The sequence below is a fragment of the Pituophis catenifer genome, unplaced genomic scaffold (assembly GCF_029215685.1).
Source record: "Pituophis catenifer annectens isolate HBS135680 unplaced genomic scaffold, rPitCat1.0.hap2 SCAF_12, whole genome shotgun sequence".
In the NCBI taxonomy this organism is placed as follows: Eukaryota; Metazoa; Chordata; class Lepidosauria; order Squamata; family Colubridae; genus Pituophis; species Pituophis catenifer.
In genome coordinates, this window is record NW_027256892.1 from 13,875,062 (window position 1) to 13,899,871 (window position 24,810).

The 24,810-nt window shown below is 41.1% G+C and overlaps 1 protein-coding gene across 1 annotated transcript; it reads right to left on the reverse strand.

Annotated features, from left to right (window-relative positions):
• Positions 1-16,077: 16,077 nt before the first annotated feature.
• On the reverse strand, positions 16,078-23,922 carry NPM2 (nucleophosmin/nucleoplasmin 2). Its single transcript, XM_070952599.1, has 6 exons — positions 23,853-23,922; positions 23,544-23,629; positions 21,783-21,902; positions 20,842-20,935; positions 18,324-18,511; positions 16,078-16,134 (listed from the first exon to the last, which is right to left on the reverse strand). The coding sequence occupies exons 1-6, from the start codon at positions 23,920-23,922 to the stop codon at positions 16,078-16,080; spliced, it is 615 nt and encodes a 204-aa protein (XP_070808700.1).
• Positions 23,923-24,810: the final 888 nt, after the last annotated feature.

The window sequence follows — 24,810 nt, forward strand, 5'->3', positions numbered from 1 at the left end:
GTTCGGACCGGATCGCCTGATCCTGTAACAATGGAGGCGGGTGGTTCGGAGAACCGGTAGCAAAAATCCCTGCCACCCTCCCCAATACCCAGCTGAGCAGCACAATCATCAGAGGCTTTTTTTTTTTTTAACTTTTAAAAGCATTTTTTCTACAATCTCTTTGGCTGAAAAAATGATTTTAAAAGTAAAAAAAAAAGCCTCTCATGATTGTGCGGCTCAGCTAGGATCCTCAAAGGCTTTTAAAAGCCTCTGATGATCCCAGCTGAGTTGCCTGATCGGCAGAGGCTTTTTCTCTTTTAAATGCCTCTGACATCCAAGCTGAGTTGCCTGATCGGCAGAGGCATTTAAAAGAAAAAAAGCCTCTGCCGATCAGGCAACTCAGCTGGGATCGTCAGAGCCTTTTGAAAGCATTTTTTTACAACCTCTTCACCGAAGAGGTTGTAGAAAAAATGGTTTTAAAAGTAAAAAAAAAAAAATGGCCACGCCCACCCAGTCACATTACCCCACCACCACCAAGCCACGTCCACAGAATCGGTAGTAACAAATTTTAGACTTCACCACTAGCGCGCGCAAATGCGGGTGTGTGGGCCTAAACCCCAAAATGCAATGCATGTGCAGGCCTCGCACATGCACTCTACCCCTGCACATGCATGCGCCCCCACATGTGCACGCAGGCCCCTGAATGTGCCCCATCTTCGCCGTTGCACACATGCCCCTCCACATGCACCCTGCCCTCCCCATGCTTGGGCACACGGCCCCTCACGTGCATGTGCGCTCCCCTCCATGCACCCTGACCCACATGCATGGCAGAGACCCGATGGCTGGCAGGAGTCGCACACGCATGCATGGCAGAGCTGAGCTGGGGTGATGGCTTGTGTGCCCACAGATAGGGCGCTGCGTGCCACCTCTGGCACACGTGCCATAGGTTCACCATCTCACCCCTATATCATTCCAGACAAATAGTTGTCCAATTTCTTCTTAAAAGCTCCCTTTACTAGTTAGAAAACGTAAACTTCTTTCCCTCCATAAATGTTTACATTAGCTATGTTGTTGTTGATTAAGGCAGATCTATTATGATTTGATGTTCTCTTTTTTCCACTATTGCCTTATTATGTAGTATTCCTTCTTTTATCCTAAGTAAAAATAGGATGTGAAAATACTGTGCTGGCATTATTTTGTGCTGTTAAGAGAAGAGAAGAGAAAAACTCAGACAAAACATTTTTAATTGAGGAAGAAAGTTTTAATGAATTTCAACAATATTAACAATTTTTGGGTCCATTAATCAAACATTTTCTCTAGATGGATGAAAGAGATGCACTGAAATGCTAATTCTAGAACAGAAGTAGTTGAAAATTAGAATGTTGTTGTCTTGTACTTTTTACATTGAAACTTATTTTATTTTATCACTTTTCTTCATTATGAATAACTAATGTTGGTGGTTATTCTACAGATTTATGATAAAACTGTTTCCAAATTATCTTGAAATACTTGGCCATTTTTCCATCTACAAGTCAACGATAAAATAACCCCTTTTATATTATGTTATACATAACATGTATAACATGTTATATATGTTTATGTTATACAAAGCATATAATCTGATATATCAATCTATTCAATATGTTTTTAGTAAAATGCTAGAGATTGTACTTAGTAGTATATAGACCATAGTAGTTTAGGCACCAGAATAAATACAATCCCTCTAATTATATGCTCTGGATAAATGACTAACTAAAGAATGTGTGTATATGACAGCTCTATGACTACTTAAAATAATCAGTTCCTGAGTGAAATCTAATTTTCTATTATGCAATATCCTGTATTTGAGAATTGTGGAGGGACCTCAGAGGGAACCAAGAAATAAATCAGAGAACAGGTCGACATTCTATAGTCCATGTTCAAACTCCAACTGTGTGGATTAGAATTTGGAGATGTTATTGCCTTGGCTTTGCTCCAAGATAGAAAACTGGTACCAGAAAGTAACAGCCGAGAACTTATGTTGAGCTGTATGGCATTTGGTTTGGTACTTTCTGGGATACCCTGATTCCTTCTCTATTTGGATAAGACAATGCATATCCTTGTATGTATCTTGGGAACAGTAGTGACCACTCTTCTAGTGATCCAGGTGATAGAAATGATTGATGGTTTGATAATTAATATTTGGCATATTAGTGGTGTTCATTGAAGTCATTATCTTTCTTTCTTTATTCAAATTTCTATACCGCCCTTCTCCTTTCGGACTCAGGGCGGTGAACAGCCAGAAATAAAACATTTACACACAAAAGTTAAAATAAGTTTAAAATAATTAAATAAGATTTGGCCCATAATTTAAAACATTTCCAATTTAAAATTCATATCAAAATTTTAAAAAACCAACCCTAAAATCAGGACAGCCCGGCTAACTGAAAGAAATAAGTTTTAAGGGCCCGACGAAAAGTCCGGAGATCTGGGATCACTCGTATCTCTGGGGGTAGATTGTTCCAGAGGGTAGGTGCTACCACAGAGAAGGCTCTCCCCCTGGGGGTCGCCAGCCGACATTGCCTGGCCGACGGCACCCTGAGGAGGCCCTCTCTGTGGGAGCGAACTGGCCAGTGGGAGGCAAATGGTGGCAGAAGGCAGTCCCGTAGATACCCCGGCCCTAAGCCATGGAGCGCTTTAAAGGTGATCACCAACACCTTGAAGCGCACCCGGAAGTCCACCGGGAACCAATGCAGCTCGCTCAGGAGAGGAAATGGCAGACTGGTAGACAGGCAGATAAACAGATGTTTGTGGTTTGATTTTGGAATTGTCAGCATTTAATAGTTGCATAGTTGTCAGCAAAACTACATTAAATATTTCATGGCAGGAAATGGGTCATATTTTGTCATTGATGTGTGTGTGTGTGTGTATATATATATGCACACACACATACATACATACATACAGAAAGACAGACAGACAAACAGACAAATATTCTTGATAAAAGTGGAGAACAAGTGCCTAAAGAATGAACGAGCACAGATGGAAGGATTATACCTTTTGCAAGTCATGCTTCTTCACTGGATCCAGAAAATACATCTACTGTACTCCAACCACATCCCAAAATATCCAACATTTTTAAATCGGTAAATTTTCTGCAGCATAGCCTTTAGAAGCTTGAAGAAGGGGAAAAACAATCATAAAAGTAGTACAGAAAAATATGTGGTGAACTGAGGGTGATGTTGGAACACCATGACTGCTTTGTTTATGGTGTGTTGCAGAAGTCACGGTCATTACAGCATGTCGTTTCCACGGGGCCCATGGTTATATTGAAAACCTTCAGACCACATTCATCAATTGATTTTGTACAACCTAGTTTAACTACACCTTTGATTGTTCCATCTATAAAAGGAGAAAACAGATTAGCACGCTTACATCATTGGTTGCACAATCTACATCGCTGGGTACACAACAAATCCTGAACACCATAGCCAAGAAACCTCCTTAGAATAGCTTTCCCCTTTTTAGTACCTCCAAGATATTGGTATCTAGTGGGTGGAAATTCTGGGAATTGAGACTCTAATTTACAGGTGGCCACCAAGATTGGGATAGTCTATAAAAATGGAATGTATTGCATTTGATAGAACAAATCTACAAATTACATACCCCTCTCTACTTTCTTCTCTACCCAAAGGACAGAAAACAAGAGGTTTGTAAATACTCTACTGTATATTTAATTGACAAGTGTGTGTCATGTGCAGAAGGAATATTTTTATCTGTGTAATGTCAGATTTTAAGTAGAAACATACATACCTAGAAAAGATTTCACAATTTTACACTTTTGACCTGGTTTAGCAGTGCAAAGTGGTGATTTTTTCTTAGTGACACAATCAAATTCAACCTTATATTGTCTGCATTTGTGGGAGATAAGAGCTTCAGCTTCTGGAAAAAAAAAGAACCAAGATATAGATTGTATAAATTTAATTAATCTCTACAGCTCCAAAATTTCTTTACCTCGCATTTCCCCAAAAGTTTAACTAGGTAGTTGGTACCAATAAAGTTGTAGGCAAAATAGTGAAATTGAAAAAAAAAATGAGAGAGAGGCTTTCCTCCATTCACAAGGACAGCTATATTTAAAGAATGCAACAAATGTTCAAGATAAACAAGGTTTTGTAATATCAATGATGATCAGTGATTCCACAATACTGTGCAGCTTTCTGAAAGGCAGGGTACAAGTGGAAAGTGATTAGATTTGCATTATATTTCTTTAAGGCTCCATGGAAATAACACCATCAGTTATGACATGGAGAACTATATATACAAGTGAAAAAAATGTAAAGAATTTAGAATATTGTTAACAGTCAACTTTTTTTCATTCCTAGCCTATGTTCATTTCCCTGATACTGAAATTGGCTAGTAAGCATCAGATTACCACAGTGTATGTTAAGGCGTGATTGCTTTTCAAGTGCAAGTTCACTTTATGGCAGTGGAATATTGAACTTTGTATGTGTGAGAAAGTTTTTTGTTATGGTTGAAATATTTCTACAGAAATATTGTGGTGGTTCCAAAGGGCTTAAGAGCTCTGGGTGCTACAACTGTCAAAAAATTTAAAACATGGGACATAAACCACTCTTCAGAAAATGTGTGCCCACTTGTAAACAGTGGGACACTCGGTTTATGGCTCAACTAAATCGACAAAATAAAGGAAATGAGTACAGTATACCCAAAAAATATACCCATTGTAGCAATACTGTTGAAAGCTCTAATTTTAGCTACTCACCCAAGGCAAAGCAGAGAAGGATGGCAATCAGGAACCACAAAGCCTTCCTCGTGTTTTCTTTCCTCCCAGCCTTTGTTGCCTTAAAATAAGATTGAAGAATTTGGTGGAACTTTGATTTGTAATGATGAAGATGATCCTGACCTGTTATCAAAGTCAATACTACAACTCACTACAACCACACACTTTCTGGGCAAGTCACAGATGGATGTAAATTCTCTGGATAACCAATGTGGTGTTATAAGTGCTCCAATATTACAATAAAAATCTTATGACCAAGAAGAAGCAATAGCCAGGTGCAGTATGTTCTGTGCTTCATTGTAGGCTACACCTGAATGCTTGAGTAAGACATTAGGAAAAACTTCTTAATCGACCAGAAAATGCACTGAAATTGGATTCAGTCAAAGATATTATGCTCCTATTGGTAAGACTCAAGTTCTGATAGGACTCTTCTTCTCCACTCTGTGTTTCTTATGATACATTTGTACCATTTTCAAAGCAATTGGAGGTTTTCTTGGACCGAAAATATGCCTCGAAATCAACATATGAACAGCAGAAAGATGAACTAAGGCAAAAAGGAGCATATTTAAGAAAAATTCTCCTTCTTCTATTCCCTATTCTACTTTCTATTTTCCTCTCCAAATGGTGGCCTCCAACAGTTAACCTCCATTTTAAAATACAACCCTCCATTCATTTTTGTAGGCTCAGAATATTCTAATAATTTTTACATTATTTTGGTTTGTTCTTGCACTCTTATCATTTTAAGCATTCGTCAATAACAGGCTGAACATGAATCCGGAATGTGGAACATCTCCTAGAAGCAGTTGTGGGATTCAAGTAATTTAACAACCGGTTCTCTACCCTAATAATTTCTTCCAACAACCAGTTTGCCACATTGCTCAAAAAGTTAACAACCGGTTCTCCCGAAGGGGTGATAACTGGCTGAATCCCACCACTGCCTAGAAGCCAGTAGAAAGTGCACAGCCCAGTTTTAAATGTATTGCAGAATCTGTGGCACTTGGTGTTGCATATCCAGGAAGTTGAAGGGTTCTGATTGGCTGTTAGAATGCTGTTGTTCTTATTGGTTGTTTTCGTTGACAGCTCTGCTATATAAGGAGCTGTATTAGAGCGGGAAGTTGATTCTGAGGTAATTGCCTTGTTACTGAATAAAGTTCTGTTGATTACGAGCCGAGTCCGGCCTGTCAGTTATCCGACTGGGATGAAATAGTGGCGACGAAGGTGGTCGGAACCTGTGAAGGTGTCAGTGAGTGATTCTGTTCTACCCCTCGCTGGCCAGCAGATTGTGCGGGCTGATTACATAGCACAGGGAGAGGCAAATGGCGGCTTCACAACATTTCGCTCCTTTCAATCCAGCAACAGTCTTGGGAGGCGTTTATAGCCCGATTTGATTGCTTCCTGATTGCCAATGACTACCGTGAATTGTCTAGCGAAAGAAAACGGGCATACTTTCTAAGTTTCTGTGGGCCTGAAATGTTTGAGACTGCAATGACTCTAATGGCTCCTCAGTCTGTGCATGCGGGGACCTGGGAGGATTTCATGGCCAAGTTAAAAAAACATTATGCTCCCGCCCCATCCAGAATTGCCCGCCGTCAACATTTTTATCATCGGGACCAAGCTGAGGGGGAGTCCATTAGCCAATATGTGGCAGCCCTGCGTAAAGCGGCTAGGCATTGTCAATTTGTGGACTTAGACGATTACCTGTTAGATCGATTGGTTAGTGGCGTGAGAGATGAGAACCTTAAAAGACGCTTAATTGCCAAATCAGAGCTGTCTTTCCAGGAAGCTCTGGATGAAGCGTGTGCCGCTGAACTAGCCTCTCTCTCATTGGCGGATTTGCCCAGGGGTCACTGTCAACCCACGAACAAAAGTGAACCAGTGCATTTTAACGAGGCAGAATCCAGTGACGACGACTTTCCCGGGCCGGACAGCGAGGTGGATCGCATCGCGGAAGCGCAGCGTACTGTGAAACAAGCGCAAGGAGACTGCCGGAGCTGCAGGCGTCGTCACCTCAGATCCGTGTGCCGTTTCAAAGGAGCAACCTGCCACCGGTGTGGACGTCTGGGCCACATCGCGCGGGTGTGCAGGTCACTAAAACCGGCGGAGCTGCCAAAACCCTCCAAGGGGAATAGACGGGGCCCTGGCAGACGGGGGGCATGACAAAATGACACCACGGGATGGGGCCGTGAGCCTGGTGGAGTTAACTGGGTGCATCTAGGGGTGGCTACTCGCCCTAAAATTAACTTATCTGTCAATATTGAGGGCTCTCCATGCCTTATGGAAGTGGACACGGGATCAGCCAATTCTATTGTGTCTTGGAGCACAATTAAGCAGTTGGTGCCTCATATCGCTAAACGCCGCCTGAACCCCTGTCACCTGAAATTAAGAGACTATCAGGGAAACGAAATATCCGTAGTGGGGTGTGGACAATTCCGGGTTCAATTTAAAGATTTTGCTGGTCGGCTACCATTGGTTGTAGTAGAGGCCCCATTGCCAAGTTTATTAGGTTTAAATTGGTTCCAGGCATTGGGGCTCCAGATCCAAGGGGTGAATGCTATATGTCCATCAGATTTGGATACGCTTGTGCAGGAATTTCCTACAGTTTTCGATGGCAAGTTAGGCTGCTACAAGGGCACCCCTGTCTCGTTTAGCCTGGATCCACGCATTCCCCCCCGCCGTTTGAAACCTCGACGGGTTCCTTTTGCACTGCGGGAGAGGATGGATGCAGAATTGGATAAACTGATTGCACAAGGGGTGTTAGAGCCTGTGGAATTTGCCAGTTGGGAGACACCTATTGTAACACCTATTAAACAGGACGGTTCAGTCCGCATCTGTGCAGACTACCTGGCGACCTTGAATAAGGCTCTCCAGGGTCACGCTTATCCAGTACCTGTGGTGCAGCATCTGTTGCACTCCCTGGGCCAGGGGTCGGTTTTTGCCAAGCTTGACCTGGCCCAGGCATACCAACAGTTACAAGTTGATGACCAGACTGCTGAAGCACAGACTATTGTGACCCACCGGGGGGCGTTCCGGTGTCGCCGGTTGCAGTTTGGGGTTAGTGTTGCCCCGGGGATTTTCCAGAGCATGATGGAACGGATGCTGCAGGGAATCCCCGGGGTCATCCCGTATTTTGACGACGTGTTAGTTGCGGCAACTAGCACGCCTCAACTAATGGATAGATTGTGACAGGTTCTCCGGAAATTCAGCGACGCCGGTCTCAAAGTCAACAAATCCAAATGTAAGGTGGCGGTGCGGCAGGTGGAATTCTTGGGGTTCCTAATAGATAGTTCTGGGATTCACCCAACGGCGGCTAAGACAGCAGCTATTACGGATGCTCCAACCCCTAGTTGCAAAGCTGAGTTACAATCCTTCCTTGGCCTATTAAATTTTTATGCTGTATTTATTCCGCATAAAGCGACAATCGCAGAGCCACTCCACCGCCTGTTAGACCGAAAAGCAAGTTGGAAATGGGGTGCTAAGAAAGCAGCTGCGTTCCGCACTGTGAAGCGCCTCCTGGTATCTAACGCAGTACTCACACAGTTCTCTGCCCACCTCCTATTAACGCTAGCTTGCGACGCATCCCAGTATGGGGTGGGGGCGGTGTTAAGCCACAAATTGCCTTCAGGCCAGGAACTGCCCATTGCATATTTCTCTAAAACACTGGCCCCAGCTGAGCAGAATTATTCTCAGCTAGATAAGGAGGCCCTCGCATTGGTGGCTGGGGTTAAACGTTTTCACCACTACCTGTACGGCCGGTCTTTTGTATTGTACACTGATCATAAGCCCCTATTGGGCATTCTTGCGGGTGACCAGCAAGCACCTCTGATTTTATCCCCCCGCATGACTCGCTACTCTGTATTCTTGGCATCGTACTCATACTCATTGGTTCACCGCCCAGGAAAGGACATTGCCCACGCAGATGCCTTGAGCCGTTGCCCCATCCCGGACCTTCTTTCTGATCCTGTTCCTGTTTCCACTGTGTTTCTAATTGAGGATTCTCCACTGTTGGTCACCGCGGCGGAAGTTGCCCGTCTATCCGCGAAAGACTACATATTGTCCCAGGTGCTCGAGTGGATGGACAGGGGGTGGCCGCAAGGACCATTCGCACCGGAATTCCAGCCCTATGCTACGAGGAGACTCGAACTGTCCACCCAGGCTGGCTGTTTGCTATGGGGACACCGGGTTGTGATTCCCCCGCCCCTCAGAAACTCATTGCTATGCCAATTGCATAGGGGACACCCGGGGGTGGTGCGTATGAAAGCATTGGGCCGGTGCTATATGTGGTGGCCACTCCTAGATCGGGATATCACAATGTGGGTCGATAACTGCCCACAGTGTCAGGAGCAAATGCCTATGCCAGCTAAAGAATATCCTGGGGAATGGGAGAAGCCAGGTGGGCCGTGGTCTCGCTTACACATTGATCTCGCCGGCCCATTACAGGGCCAATCATTTTTGGTGGTGGCAGACGCATTCTCCAAGTGGGTTGAGGTTGTCCCTATGCGCTCCACTACTGCAGAGGCCATCATTAAGGCGTTACGCAGTATGTTCATCACACATGGGTTGCCGGATGTGATTGTATCTGATAACGGGCCCCAATTTACAGCTGCTGAGTTCGAGGGGTTCCTGGTACACCGGGGTGTCCGTCACTGTCTGATACCACCGTTCCATCCATCTAGTAACGGATGTGCGGAACGCGCCGTAAGGTTGGCGAAGGAGGCCCTAAAGAAGATAGGTCAGGGCTCTTGGGATGACCGGGTGGAAGAGTTCCTAATGGCACAGCATACTACTCCTTGCCAATTAATGAATAAGAGCCCCGCCGAGCTTTTAATGGGCCGTAAGCTCCGCACGACCCTGGATAGGTTACACCCCACATATGGACATGGCTGTCCTTTAGATTCTTGCAGGAGGTTTAAACCGTTCCTCATAGAGGACTTAGTATATGCCAGGAAATATGGAGGCCTGCCTTTATGGGTGGCTGGGACAGTAGTCGGGATAGCGGGGCCACATTCCTACTATATAGAGGTAGAGGAGGGGAAGATGTGGAAGCGGCATATAGACCAGTTGAGGGCACTATCAGACTACCGGAGTGGTGTGGACAACCAAAGTATCCGGAAAGACAGCACGGTTGCGGGGGCCGATACTCAGGATACTTTCAGAGCACCATCCCCAACACGTAGTGAATCAGGGAGTTTACCTGCACCAACTAGTAGCGGAGAGTCCAGGGAAGTTGGGGGTAGAAATAGGAGACATTCCGAGGACACTCAGGCACAGAGGGAGCAGTCAAAACCACCGCCAAATCTGGTGGAAGGGGTGGCACCCAGGCGATCCGGAAGGATTCGCCGACGGCCGGCATATTTGAGTGATTATGCATGCGATTGATGCCAGTGCATGCTCAAGCTTGGTGGGAAGGAATGTTGCATATCCAGGAAGTTGAAGGGTTCTGATTGGCTGTTAGAATGCTGTTGTTCTTATTGGTTGTTTTCGTTGACAGCTCTGCTATATAAGGAGCTGTATTAGAGCGGGAAGTTGATTCTGAGGTAATTGCCTTGTTACTGAATAAATTGCTGTTGATTACGAGCCGAGTCCGGCCTGTCAGTTATCCGACTGGGATGAAATACTTGGAGAGATGGAATCAGTGGTGGGTTGCTACTGGTTTGCCCCCATTCGGGCGAACCGGTAGTAGCACCGGCAGAAGGCTCGCCCACCTGCCCAGATGTCATCAAATATGTTCTGCGCATGCGCAGAAGTGGTGCACAAGTGAATGAAGCGAGCACATGCACGCAAGCAAAATGGTAGCAAAGGTAAATGAAACCCACCACTGGGTGAGATGATAGTATTACTGAGCCACAGTGTAGATGATTCTTAAATCAGATACTAGAACTCTGCGGTTGTTAAGTGAATGATATCATTGGGATGGCACCCTCCAGGTGGAATGAGACAGCTTGGCACAGCCAACTCAGTGTGGGACAATTCAACGTGGAACAACTAAATGTGAGATAATGGTACTGTTATCCACCACCATTTATCTGAGATTAATTTTTGTCTTTCACATTTCATTTTGTCCCTCCTTTATCATCCTTTCTGTAATGATTCTATTCCAGCATTTCCACACTAATATTGAAGAAGTACAGTACAGTTATCCTGCATTGAATTAGCCCATGGGAAGCTGTCCGCAGGAAGTTGGCCATGGGGAGTTGTCCCATCTTGAGTTGGCCGGGGGAAGTTAACCAGAGCAAGATGGCCATGGCCAGACAGCTATAGAAACCCTCTGAGATGCTATGATTCCTTCTCTATTGGGGTAAGACAACACGTGATGTTGGTGGCCTTCTTCTTGTGATCCAGCCAATGCAAATGATCTATGCTGAACTGACCTTAGTTGTGGCATTGTGTTATGGAATTCCTGTGGAAAGTGTGCAAGTCTCAAGTTGTTGAGATAGAAAGTAACACATTCAAGATACCAAAGCCATTTGAAATGTGTTCTGGCACTGCAACTTAAGTCTATTACTCATATTACAATTCTTATGCGTTATATAACCATCTTATGCATGTTTGGATTATTCATTTTTGACAGTACTTTGTTTTGCTCTGGTGTGCAGTGCCCTAAACTCCAGTGGGTAGAGGTGCAACCAAGATAAAAGGATTTATGGCTGCTCAGTGATGAATGAAGGACAGCCAGCTGCATTTGAGATGGAGAAAACATTTTGTCCTGACTTTCTCATAGGATAATAATCTAATTTATTATAGAATACTACTGTATCATATTCTAATACAGTATTAGAAACAATACTGTAAGAAATTGCAACATTGGAAGGGATATCTCTATTTTGCAACACTCATCCCTTCAAAGTCTCAGTGAAATAGTTGGATGAATGTGGGTCATTTAGATCTGATTCCCCAGGAACTTTTCAGAAAGGATTCTATCCCATTAGAATTGGAATATGGAAGAAATCTGCCCCATTTTTAACCATACCAAAAAAGTGAGTTAAGAGTATGTGTGCTGTACTGCAACATGGATGTTGACCCCGAATAGAATCTGCTGGCATCTATCTTAACCTCATCAAAAATCACAGAAACTCTCCAATCGATCCCTAAAAGTAATTTCTTTGTGCATCATTCTAGAGCAGTTTAAAATCACATGCACTGTTTATTGAAGTGATGGATAGATAAATAATCTATTATCTATATATCTGACATCTGTGATTTCCATTTTGCAGTTGTCAGCATTTAATATTGATAGGCCAATCTATATTAAATATTTGATTGCTGGAAATGTGACATATTTTATTATTAGTTCCATAATTTAATACATACATATCTCCTTGGTAAAAGAGGAGAACAAGCATTTAGAAGAATGAACAAGCACACACTGAAAGATCACACCGTTCACAATTTATGCTTCTTCACTGGAACTAGTGAATGCCTACAATACTACAATCACAATCCAAACAGCCACCACATCTTTAAAGCAAGGGACTGATCAGACCATTTTCTGCACCATAGCCTTTAGAAGCTTGGAGAAAGAAAGAAAAAAACAATTGAAAAAGGTAGAGAAAAATATGTCCTGAATTGGTGGTGATGCTGGAACATGATAGGTTGCTATTTTTTATGGCATGTTGCAAAGATTAGTGTTACAACATATGGTATCAATGGGGCCCTCTGGATGGTGGACAGTCTCATCACATTCCTCGCCAGGCTCAGAGCATCCTAGCGTAACTATATTTTTCATTCTTCCTTCTGTTAAAGAAGAAAATAGATTAGCATATCCACATTACTGATTGCACAACAATTCCTCTGGAACATATCCAAGAATAGAATAGCTTTCCCCTTTCAGGTATCCCCCAAGATATTAATATCCACACCCCAAATTGCATGAGAAATCTGGAAATTGAGACAGTCTGTAAAAACGGAATGTATTTGATAGCTAGAAACTACACACACCCTATCTATGTTCTTCTCTATCCAGAGCACAGAAAAGCAAGGGTGTCGTAAATGCTCTACTGTATTTTAATTGGAAACTGTGTGACATCCACAGAGAGAATAGTTTTATCTGAATAATATCATATTTTAAGTAGAAGCATACATACCTAAAAAAGTGTTTATAATTTTACACTTTTGACCTAGTTCAGCAATACAAGTTGTTTGAGGTGCACTCCTACAGCCAACTCCCACTTTATAACGGTAGCATTTAAAACAGGTAAGACCTTCAGCTGTTGAAAAGAGAAGCAACAAAATCTAGGATGTATCAATATAATTAATTACTATAGCTATAGAATTAAAGAATATTCATTTCCATGATATTTAAACTGGGTAGTGTCAGATTACCATGGTACTTAAAGCCCCACTTGGTCTTCAAGAGCAGTTTCACTTTATGGAACTGAAATATTCAACTGTGTATTTTGCTATGGTGAGCATGTTTTAACAAAAAAAATAAATTGTGGTGATTCCAACAGGGCTTAAAAGCTCTGGACTCTCAACTGTTACTCTGAAGTTTTTTTGTTGTTGTTCCATTTCTGGTTGTACTCATCAGACGTTGAAGTAAAAGATTGATCTCCACCACTTTTTTCTACTCATTTTTAAGCTGTAGAACTGAGTGGAAACTTCCCATCAATTAAGTCACATTACAACTGTCAAACAATTAAAAATATGGGACCTACTCCCCCACCCCCCACCCCCCACCCCCACCCTGCCTTCAGAAAACATACGCTCACTTAGAAGCAGTGGGACACATGGTTTATGGCTCAATCATGGACAAAACAAAGGGAGTACAGTACCCAAAAATACACTTATTGTGGCAATAAGGTCATAGGTCTAATTTTGGCTACTCACTGAAGGCAGAGCACAGAAGGATGGCAATCGAGAACCACAAAATCTTTCCCATGGTTTCTTTTCTTCCAGCACTTGTTGCTTTGAAATAAGATGAAAGATTTTGATGGAACTTTGATAGAATTGATGAAGATGATCCTAACCTGTTATTGAAGTCAGTACTACAACTCACACAGATGTACTTTCTGGGCAAGTCACAGATGGATGTAAGTTCTCTGGATAACCAAGGTGGTGTTATAAGTGCTCCAATATTACAATAAAAATCTTATGACCAAGAAGAAGCAATAGCCAGGTGCAGTATGTTCTGTGCTTCATTGTATGCTACACCTGAATGCTTGAGTAAGACATTAGGAAAAACTTCTTAATCGACCAGAAAATGCACTGAAATTGGATTCAGTCACAGATATTATGCTCCTATTGGTAAGACTCAAGTTCTGATAGGACTCGTCTTCTCTAGTCTGTGTTTCTTATGATACATTTGTACCATTTTCAAAGCAATTGGAGATTTTCTTGGACCAAAAATATGCCTTGAAATCAACATATGAATAGCAGAAAGATGAACTAAGGCAAAAAGGAGCATATTTAAGAAAAATTCTCTTTCTTCTATTCCCTATTCTGCTGCTTTTCCTCTCCAAATGGTGACCTCCAACAGCTAACCTCCATTTTAAAATTCAACCTTCCATTTATTTTTGTAGGCTCAGAATATTCTAATAATTTTTACATTATTTTGGTTTGTTCTTGCACACTTATCATTTTAAGCATTCGTCAATAACAGGTTGAACATAAATCAGGAATGTGGAACATCTCCTAAAAGCAGTTGTGGGATTCAAGTAATTTAACAATGGGTTCTCTACCCTAATAATTTCTTCCAACAACCAGTTTGCCACATTGCTCAAAAAGTTAACAACCGGTTCTCCCGAAGTGGTGAGAACTGGCTGAATCCCACCACTGCCTAGAAGCCAATAGAAAGTGCACAGCCCAGTTTTAAATGTATTGCAGAATCTGTGGCACTTGGAGAGATGGAATCAGTGGTGGGTTGCTACTGGTTTGCCCCCATTTGGGCGAACTGGTAGTAGCAGCAGCAGAAGGCTCGCCCACCTGCCCAGATATCATCAAATATGTTCTGCGCATGCGCAGAAGTGGTGCACAAGTGAGCAAAGCGAGCACATGCACGCAAGCGAAGTGGTAGCAAAAGTAAGTGAAACCCACCACTGGATGGGATGATAGTATTACTGCGCCACAGTGTAGATCATTCTTAGCTGATATCTGAGACATTAGATCCCTGCGGTTGTTAAGTGAATGATATCATTGGGATGGCACCCTCTAGGTGGAATGAGACAGCTTGGCACAGCCAACTCAATGTGGGACAATTCAATGTGGGACAACTAAATGTGAGATAACGGTACTGTTATCCACCCCCATTTATCTGAGATTAATTTTTGTCTTTCACATTTCATTTTGTCCAGAATCAGCCATAGCCTGGTGCAGTATGTTCTGCGCCTCATTGTAGGCTACACCTGAATGCTTGAGCAAGACATTATGAAACCTTTCTTAATCAACTGGAAAATACATTAAAATTAGACTCACCCAGAGATACTGTATTCATATTGATAAAATTGTATCTTATGTTTACACTTGAACCTTTTCCAAAGCAATTGAAGACTATATTGTGCCCAACTTATACCTTCAAATTGCCCAGTTAACAGCGTTTGAATGATCTGAGGTAAAAAGTAGCACATTTCAGAAAAATTCTCTGTCTTATGAGGGGTTCTTGGTTCTCTGTAACTCATGGTTGAAATGGGTATCCTTGAACGTCTCCATAGAATGTATTCTTATCCTATCATCCTAATTCCTGCTGTGGCTGAAAGTCTAGCTTTTTTCACTCAAAAATATATTTACATTAATCTTTCTCAGAGTTTTGCCCCCTCAAAAAAAGGCCACAAACCATATTGATGTGAATGTTTAATTCTTTTACAAGAACATAGTGACATATGTATTCATCCCTTTCCAAATGCATCAATCTGTGTCCTTCTGCCAAAACTCTACTGGTTTATAGCATTCTTTTTCCTCCATTGCACTGGTTCCATTTTGCAGCTCAGATCTTGCCAACTTATTCTACTGGTCAAATTTAGATCGCACGGAAGAAGCAAAGGTAGAAGAAGATACATATTTTACTTTCTAATGGCTTCTCGTACAGTTCCTGAAGTTGAAAATGAGGCTTGACCATTCCTAAATCATGCACACATTATTGTTTTTATAACCATTCATTTTCTGTTAGGAGAAAAAACTTCTAATTTCCAGAAATTCAAAGGTTTGAAAACAAGGTTTCATCTTATAGGTTTTTGTTTAGAGATAAAGTGCCCATATCCAAGTGAATGACTTGTGAAAATAAATACTGGAAGAAGCTCCTTCTACAGAGAACCTCTTTGGATTTGAAAAGGGTCTCCATCTCCATCAAATGGGTTCAAGGAAGCCACATCTATTTCACCTTCTGCAGGAATTTAAAGCCGCAGTTCCCCCTTAGCAGTAGGCTTCCTTCCTCTGTTTGCTTTTTTTGTCTGTAGGAAAAAGCCAAGGCATTCACAGTTACATGGGCATAGAGATGCCACTCATGGACATTTAAAACAGGAGTCCTCAACGTACAATCGATCACTCAAGCAACCAATTTAAGTTACAACAGACTCCACTAAAGCTACTTACAACCCAATTTCAAAGTTACAATAGCTGCCAACAAACACACACACACACACACACACACACACACACACACACAGTCACATAATTGAATTTTGGGTACTTGAGTGCATTATACCGCAATAATGTTTTAATCAAAATCTGTTAAATTAAAGAATGCATTAAAAAAAATCTGAGAGCCATTACTCCTGCAGAACTGAAATTTCCACAATGTTCAGATGAGTTTTATTCACTTGTTGGGCAAGTTGTGCCCATTGCAGCATCCCTGCAGTCATATGATCATGACTTCTAATCAGAGGTGGTATTCAGCAGGTTCTGACCAGTTCTAGAGAACCAATAGTGGAAATTTTGAGTAGTTCGGAGAACCGGTAAATACCACCTCTGACTGGCCCCATCCCCATTTATTCTCTACCTCCCGAGTCCTGGCTGATCGGGAGGAAATGGGGATTTTACAGTATCCTTCCCCTGCCACGCCCACCAAGCCATGTCCACTGCACCAGTAGTAAAAATTTTTGAAACCCACTACTGCTTCTGATGCTTCTTGACAGCTTCCCACTAGCAAAGTCACTGGGGAAGCCTACAGGAAGTCAGAAATCTCTCTTGCTCCCACTGTTTTGTTTGCCTATGATCCTTCTGTTTATCCTTTCAGGTAAGTAAATATTGACTTGGAGTTTATTTGCCAGTATAATTATTTTTCTATGTATGAGATATACTTGTCTTAGATGATCACATGATCATTCAGCATTGAGGTAAAAAAAATAGTTCAGCCTAAAATTTAATGTTCATTCTGGTCACATCAGACTGCATTCTGTCCAAGGATCATTCAGTGGGTCACAGGCAGTGGTGGGATTCAGCCAGTTCGCACCACTTTGGGAGAACCGGTTGTTAACTTTCTGAGCGGTTTGGCAAACTGGTTGTTGGAAGAAATCATTAGGGCAGAGAACCGGTTGTTAAATTACTTGAATCCCACCACTGGTCACAGGGTTATTTCATATAAATTATATATTAAACATTCCGTTCTCACCCTTATGGGTGGTATGCGTCTTCCTCAATTTCAGGTCCTCTAACTATACACAGGTAGTCCTCAATTTACAACCACAGTTGAGCCCAAAATTTCTGTTGTTAAGTGTGAAAGTTGTTAATTGAATTATGTCACATTTTACAACCTTGTTGCCTCAGTTGTTAATTGAATCACTGCAGTTGTTAAGTCAGTAACACAGTTGTTAAATGCCTTCCCAATTGACTTTACTTGTTGGAAGGTCGCAAAAGAGAACAGCATGATCCTGGGGCACTGCAAACATCATAAACACCAGACAGTTGCCAAACATCCAAATTTTGATCACATGACTATGGGGATGCTGCAACTGTCAAACGTGTGAAAAATGATCATAAGTCACTTTTTCAGTGCCATTGTAAGTTGTAAATCAAGGATTACCTGCATAGTCAATGGCTAAATAATGGCTAAAATGATGATTTTAGATATAAATCATCATTTTAGCCATTGTATGTGGACAGAGATAGAGAGATAGATGATGGAGATGGAGGAGGAGGAGGAGGAGGAGGAGGAGGAGGAGGAGGAGGAGGAGGAGGAGGAGGAGGAGGAGGAGGAGGAGGAGGAGGAGGAGGAGGAGGAGATGGAGATATGGAGACAGAGAGAGTCAGAGAGACAGACACTCAGAGAGAGAGACAGACAGAGAGACAGACAGAGAGTGACAGAGACAGAGAGGCAGAGAGACAAAGAAAGACAGAGAAAGAGAGAGAGACAGAGACAGAGAGAAAGAGAAAGAAAGAGAGAGAAAGAAAGAAAGAGACAAGAGACAGAAAGAGAGAGAAAGAGAGAGACACACACAGAGAGAGAGACAGAGACAGAGACAGAGACAGAGAGGTACATACATAGGTACATAGGTAGATTGAGATATATAAAATCATCACCATCATTTTAGCCATTATTTATCCATTGCAGGATGAAGGCCTCTTATATGAAAAACAGCTGAATCAATTTATAGGCTGCCAACTTGTGCATTAGAATCTAATTGTTTCTTCCTAGCTTTACCAGAGTTGGTTCCTGAACAGGTGGCTCTTGTCCCTTCTTGGTTGAAGGCACATGCTTGCTGGATGGACGTTTCACAGGTTTTACAGGCGATTCTTCCGTGGAAGAGGTTTCTGAGTCATCACTTTGCTGTGATGATGAAGAAGAAGACTCTCTCCCCTGATCCTCATCTCCATTCCACTGCAAGCCAACTGCAAGAATAAACTGAGCTATAGATGTTGCTAGTTTTAAGAAAACAGCCTTGACTGCAGCAAGAGACAATTTTCTTTAAAGGACGTATGAAATGGAACATTAGTAAACTCTAAATGTCTATGGAGATTCTCAGTCATCCAGGTCATGGTTGTCCCAAAGGTGCTTTTTTCAAGAGTTTGTTTCGAAACAACCACTCCATAAACACATGGCACAAAATAAAAGAACAAACGTATCAGGATTAGATTCAGCAGTCCATCTGCATTTAAAAGACAAACGCCACTCTTTTGAAGACAGCAAAGTCCCTATTTTGGACAGAGAGGACTGCTGGTTTGAAAGAGGGGTTAAAGAGGCCATTATGTCAAAATTAAACAACCCTCTCTCAACAGAGAGGGAGGGAGGGATACAACATCATCTATCTCCAGTCTACAACACAGTCCTTTCAACCGTTCCAAGGCGGCTTCACACACTCATTTGCACCATTAAGGTGACTCTGATGACACAGATAAACCTCCAGGTGACCTTAATGACCCGCTAAAAGAATGCAAATAATCAGCTGTCTGCAAGGAGTATGAGATGAGAAGCAAAAAGTCTTTAAAGAAAAACCAGAAAGTGCCTCTTGAAAAAAACACCTTTGGGATTAGCTATACTCAGTCTGCATTTTTTTGTTATCATGTCTTCAATTCTACATGCAGAAATCAGTTCTGAGAACTTGCCATTCCTAATAAACCAACTAAAGCTGGGAAGTTGATATCCAGACCTTCAGATGTTTAGAAGTTGTTTCTACCACACATGTGAACCCCTAAATTGTCAGATCACAATCCACAATAAATCCCTTTTTGCAGAGCAACATGATTATTTAAATCAGCTCGATTCTGTTTTTGGATACCTTATCCAGCCAAATCATTTCCATTTATAGTTTTACAGCAATCATGGAGAACTGCTGAAAAACAATAATCTACTAAATATAGTTGATGTTCCAATATAAGGCTCAAGATTCAACTAAATCTGGTTTAGATATTTTTCTTGCAGATTTTTCCTAGCAAAGGTAATGGGAGGAAGGGCTGAAGTTCATGCATTTAATATTTGCATTAAATCTTTGCTAGGCCTGGATTACATATCTTCAGCCCAAACCAATCTATTACTGGATGAAGGTCTCTAGATTGTTATTGACTGCAATATCCTATGCTGATATAATCTGGGTTGGTGGATATATATTTCCCCAGTCTAGAACTGAGAAAGTGAATATCCTGAAGTCACTCTTCCAGATTCTGTATATAAAGGAGGACTCAAATGTGCTACTAATCTAGCACCTTAACCACTATACTACATTGGTTTTCATGCATAAACACACAAGTTGGATTTGTAGATTACAACCAGCCATGGTTTGTTATTAAAACTATGATCACTTTTTATTCATAAAATATATTAGCATATAGTTTATAGTTCACTGATAGTTTCTAATTTACAGTTGCTGAGTTCCCACAGTATATTAATCCCAAATCAATCCAAACATATATCTATACAATGTATGAACCGAGTCTTAAACCAATCAGCAAAGGAGCTATAGATAGCATATTAGACAAATATGTTTTCAAAATTCAAATCACTTTATTGCAGTCATTAACCAGCAGAAAATATATATATATGTTTTCTGAGGTTTTCGCGGATATTTGTATGTATGTGTATATATACAGTGTGTGTGTGTGTGTGTGTGTGTGTGTGTAATGTATATATATAATGTATGTATATAAATCAAACTTATATTTTGCTGATAAAGAAATAAAGGGAAACTAGTATAGATCTATTTCAAGCTTTTTACCTTTCATCAGCTAGCCATACCCTTACTCGGATTCAAACTTGGGCTTCCTGCATGTTAGGCAGTTGAATTAACCTTCTGAGCCACAAGTTCTCTTCCCTTCATCAGCTTGAGCCAGGGGAAAGATTAAGTATTTTTCTATCGAGACACCTCAGCATGTGGGAGGGGACATTCTGCTCCCTTTCGCCTTTCAGCTCCAATATATATATATGGTATAAAATGGTTTGTGTGTATATATATATATGTGTGTGTGTGTGTGTGTTTTTCTTCTAGCCAGGTTTTCCCTATGTAACCAAGGTTTTTTGTAGCTCCAGCTCAGTAGAATCACATCTACTCGGTTCTGGTTGGTTACGTAGGGAAAACCTGGCTAGAAGAAAAACATTATTTATATATATAAATATATATATTTATATATATATGTTTATATATATAAACATATTTGAGCTGATCTGAAGACTCACTTAATAGAAGCCAAGATCAACTTCAGATTGTCTCAAGGGCTTTGGATTTTACCTGTTACATGTTGTCCAGCAAGGTACACAGGTCCAGATCCTGATTTTAGCCTAAATGTGATGGGAGGAGTCAAATCAAGCCCTGCTAGAGTAGCCTAGACAACATAAAAATTCATAGTCTGAGAAGCTATTCAACATTTCAATTAAGCAAAAATACAAAAACCATTAATACTAACTTGACAGCCAAAAAAGCCAATGCAATCCTAAATTGCATTAACAGAAGGATACAATCAAGATCAAGGGAGGTACTATTATCACTCTATAAAGCCTTGGTAGAATCACACCTGGATTATTGCATCCAGTTTTGGTCACCACACTATAAAAAAAATATTGAGATTCTAGAAAGAGTGCAGAGAAGATCAACCAAGATGATTAGGAGACTGGAGGCTAAAACATACGTGAACAGTTGCAGTGAAGAGAAGGACCAGGGGAGGAGAGCAGTGTTCCAATATTTAAGGGGCTGCCACAGAGAGGAGAGGGTCAAGCTATTTTCCAAAGCACCCAAAGGCCAGACAAGGAATAATGGATGGAAACTGAACAAGGAGAGATTGAACCTGGAAATGAGGAGAAATTTTCTGACAATGAGAGCAATCAACCAATGGAACAGAAGTTGCTTTCAGAAGTTGTGGGAGCTTCATCACTGGAAGCTTCCAAGAAGAGACATCTGTCAGAAATGGTGTAAGGTCTGCTTGGGTGTGGATTGGACTAGATGACCTACAAGGTCCCTTCCAACTCTGTTAATACTGACTGAACAGTGGCTAGCAAAGTCTATTGTTGCATCTATTGGATGAGGTAAAAGAGGCACTATAGCTGAACTACACAAGATAAATGTTTTAAAGAGTACAACTATGGATGCTAGAAAACTTTAGAGGAAAAGAAGGTGTTTCGATTGATCTACCAAATGAGAAATTCTAAAAAAATAGTGATTATGATATCACTCACCATTGGAAGTATAGAAAGTTTCAAGGTTGCAATACGCACTGGAGTAGAATTGGTGCTATTCTTTGGCGGCAAGATCTCTACAACATGGAATTCATCCTTGGCATTTTCCCCAAGGCAGATCTACTTGAAAGAAAAGCAGAGTCACCAAGGCTAACCAAGGCTAACAATATCTTAAGGACCCTCATTATTTCTGAATAAAGTGTTCTGGAGACAGTTTCTCACCCCCGACATTCTCTGACCAAGAAATAAGTCCAGTTTAGCCCTCATAAATCCTAGATGTATAGCTTCTGAGGATGAGTTGACTGAAGTTTTGACTTAATATGTTGCATAAACTTGTGTCATTCTAATGCAGAGGTCTTCAAACTTGGCAGCTTTAAGACTTGTGGACTTCAATTCCCAGAATTCTCCAGCTATGCTGGCTGGAGAATTCTGGGAGTTGAAGTCCACAAGTCTTAAAGCTGCCAAGTTTGAAGACCTCTGTTCTAATGTATAAACCAATGTTTAAGGTTTATATTAATTCAAATAACAACAGCACTTAGACTTTTATACTGCTTCATAGTGCTGTACAGCCCTCTCTAAGCAGTTTACAGAGTCAGCATATTGACCCAAATAATCTGGGACCTCATTTTACTGACCTCAGAAGGATGGAAGGTTGAGTCAGCCTTAAACCAGTCAGGATTGAACTCCTAGAGTGAGCAGTGAGTTAGCCTGCAATACTGCATTCTTACCTCTGCACCACTATGGCTTTAAAAAATAACTTTATTGCAGTCATTAACCAACAGGAAAAGATTTATTAAGCAAACCATTCCACTGTATCATTACCGCACAATATAAACTCTTAGCAAGACTTTTTATACAGTTATACACCACTGAATTTTGTAAATAAGGCAGAAATATTCCTCACCATTTGAATGGGGGAACTGGTTATGATTGGTTATGATTAAGAAAAAAATGTTTATTTACTGCTTACAGTATTTCTACGCTATCGATTTTCCTCATTGTGTGTCTACATGCATCCCACATATATTCCATAAAGAAATATAAAGAAAAAATGCACACTAAGCCTTATACCTATGCAAGAGTTAAAAACCTGACTTTCATATCTGTAATTTTTCTCTGGAGATTCACAAACATAGAAACTCCTCACCCAGAGTCTTTTGAAGGAGGAAACTATAACTCAGTATTCAAAATGCCCCAAATTGATAACTTTTTTTTAATGGAATGCTATGAAACTAAGCTGTTAAAATATAAGCCTCAAAATTATTTCAACGCTTTGCATTCCATTGTAATTTGATATTAGCAGAGGAAAAGAAAACCACTGATGTAGGAGGCAGTGAGAAGAAAATAGATGTGAAGCAGAGAGACTGGTGAAGAACATTTTGACCTCCAACTAGGGATGAAATCCAGCAGGTTCTGACAGGTTCTGGAGATGCAGTAGTGGAAATTTTGAGTAGTTCAGAGAACTGGCAAATGGCACCTCTGGTTGGCCCCAGAGTGGGATGGGAATGGAGACCTTGCAATATCCTTCTCCCAGGAATGGAGAGGGAATGGGGATTTTGCAGTATCCTTCCCCTGGAGTGAGATGAAAATGGAAATTTTGCAATATCCTTTCTATACCATGCCCACCAAGCCACACACACCACGCCATGCCCACCAAGCCATGCCCACAGAACCGGTAGTAAAAAAAAAATTGGATTTCACCACTGCCTCCAACCCCTTGGATTTCATCTCCTTTAAACAAAAGACCAGCTATTCACTTACTGTTCTTAGAGCTAACTGCTGCTCACAGGACCACTCTTCTGGAGTATCAAATGTATAGACTGGATTCTCCCTGTTGAGTTGACATCCTGAACAGAAAAAGGAGATGTTAGAAAGTTGGTTGGCCAACTCATTTTCTCCTGTGGATGGCTTAGTTTAAATCAGAGGTCTTCAAATATGGCAGCTTTAAGACTTGTGGACTACAACTCCCAGAATTCTCCAGCCAGCATAGGAGTTGAAGTCCACAAGTCTTAAAGCTGCCAAGTTTGAAGACCTCTGGTTTAGATCAAATCCAGAGAAAACATTTCTTACCCCAGATTACACAAACAGGCTTTTCAGAGCAAAAACTCTCATTGGTAGCAGAGCTGGCTTCCAAGGCCATTGCTTCAAGGAAGATCCTCTTCAAAAGACAAAGACAAGAGACTGTGTAAATTCTGGACAGTTAGCAGATGTACCATTCAAAATGTATTGCAAAAGCTTCAGAGCTGTGAGAAATAGTACCCCAACTTGCTTCTTTGGGAATTTAATTGCAGTTTGAGTTGTGCAAAAGCAGTGTAGATTTATTTTCAGTGGCTAAATGTCTTAGGCTCGTGTCTATGGAGATTCTCAGTCACCCAGGTCATAGTTATCCCAAAGGTGCTTTTTCAAGAGGCAACTGAAGAAGCTTCTTGGATGAGAAGCGAAATGTCTTCAAAGAAAAACAAGGAAGTCCAGTTGCCTCTTGAAAAAGCACCTTTGGGTCTTAGGCTCATCTTACTCACCTGCAAATAATACATAAGAGTGCAACTACAATAGAGTTCAGGAATAAAATAAAACCATTTCAAGGTAACATTATAAAACATTTCTTGAGAAAAACCATGCTCTCACTTCTTAATACATTTTAAAAGAAATTATCTCAAATGAATATTTTGAAAATAACTACTTCCAAAGGTCAAATATCCACATTATGAAACTTTGGGTAAAAGTCTTAGGTCCCTGACACAATCTATTGCAATGGTATCCAAGTTATCCTGTTACTAGGTGAACCTGCAAGTTAACCTTTTATCCAAGTTAACTTCCCCCCAAAATTTCTCTCTCACAGTCTCTTTTTCCTTTCCATTTTAATTTTTAATGGGAACCCCAAGTTCAATTAAATGTTCTTTTAGATAATATTTTCAGCTGAATAAACAAGGAAAAAAAACCCCACAAATTAAATTGCAATTTGTTTAAAAACCAAGCACAAACAAAAGAATATATAAGTTTTCCCCCATTTTTTTTTAGTTCAGATCAG

Bases quoted from the DNA above. Each gene is read 5' to 3' on its own strand.
- NPM2 (XM_070952599.1), bottom strand. From the start codon at position 23,922: ATGGCCTTGGAAGCCAGCTCTGCTACCAATGAGAGTTTTTGCTCTGAA. The intron at 20,936-21,782 runs GTGAGTGATATC...TATGTTGTCTAG, and splicing joins AACTTTCTATACTTCCAATG to GCTACTCTAGCAGGGCTTGA. The intron at 16,135-18,323 runs GTAAAGCTAGGA...TTTTTCCTACAG, and splicing joins CTGTTCAGGAACCAACTCTG to ACAAAAAAAGCAAACAGAGG.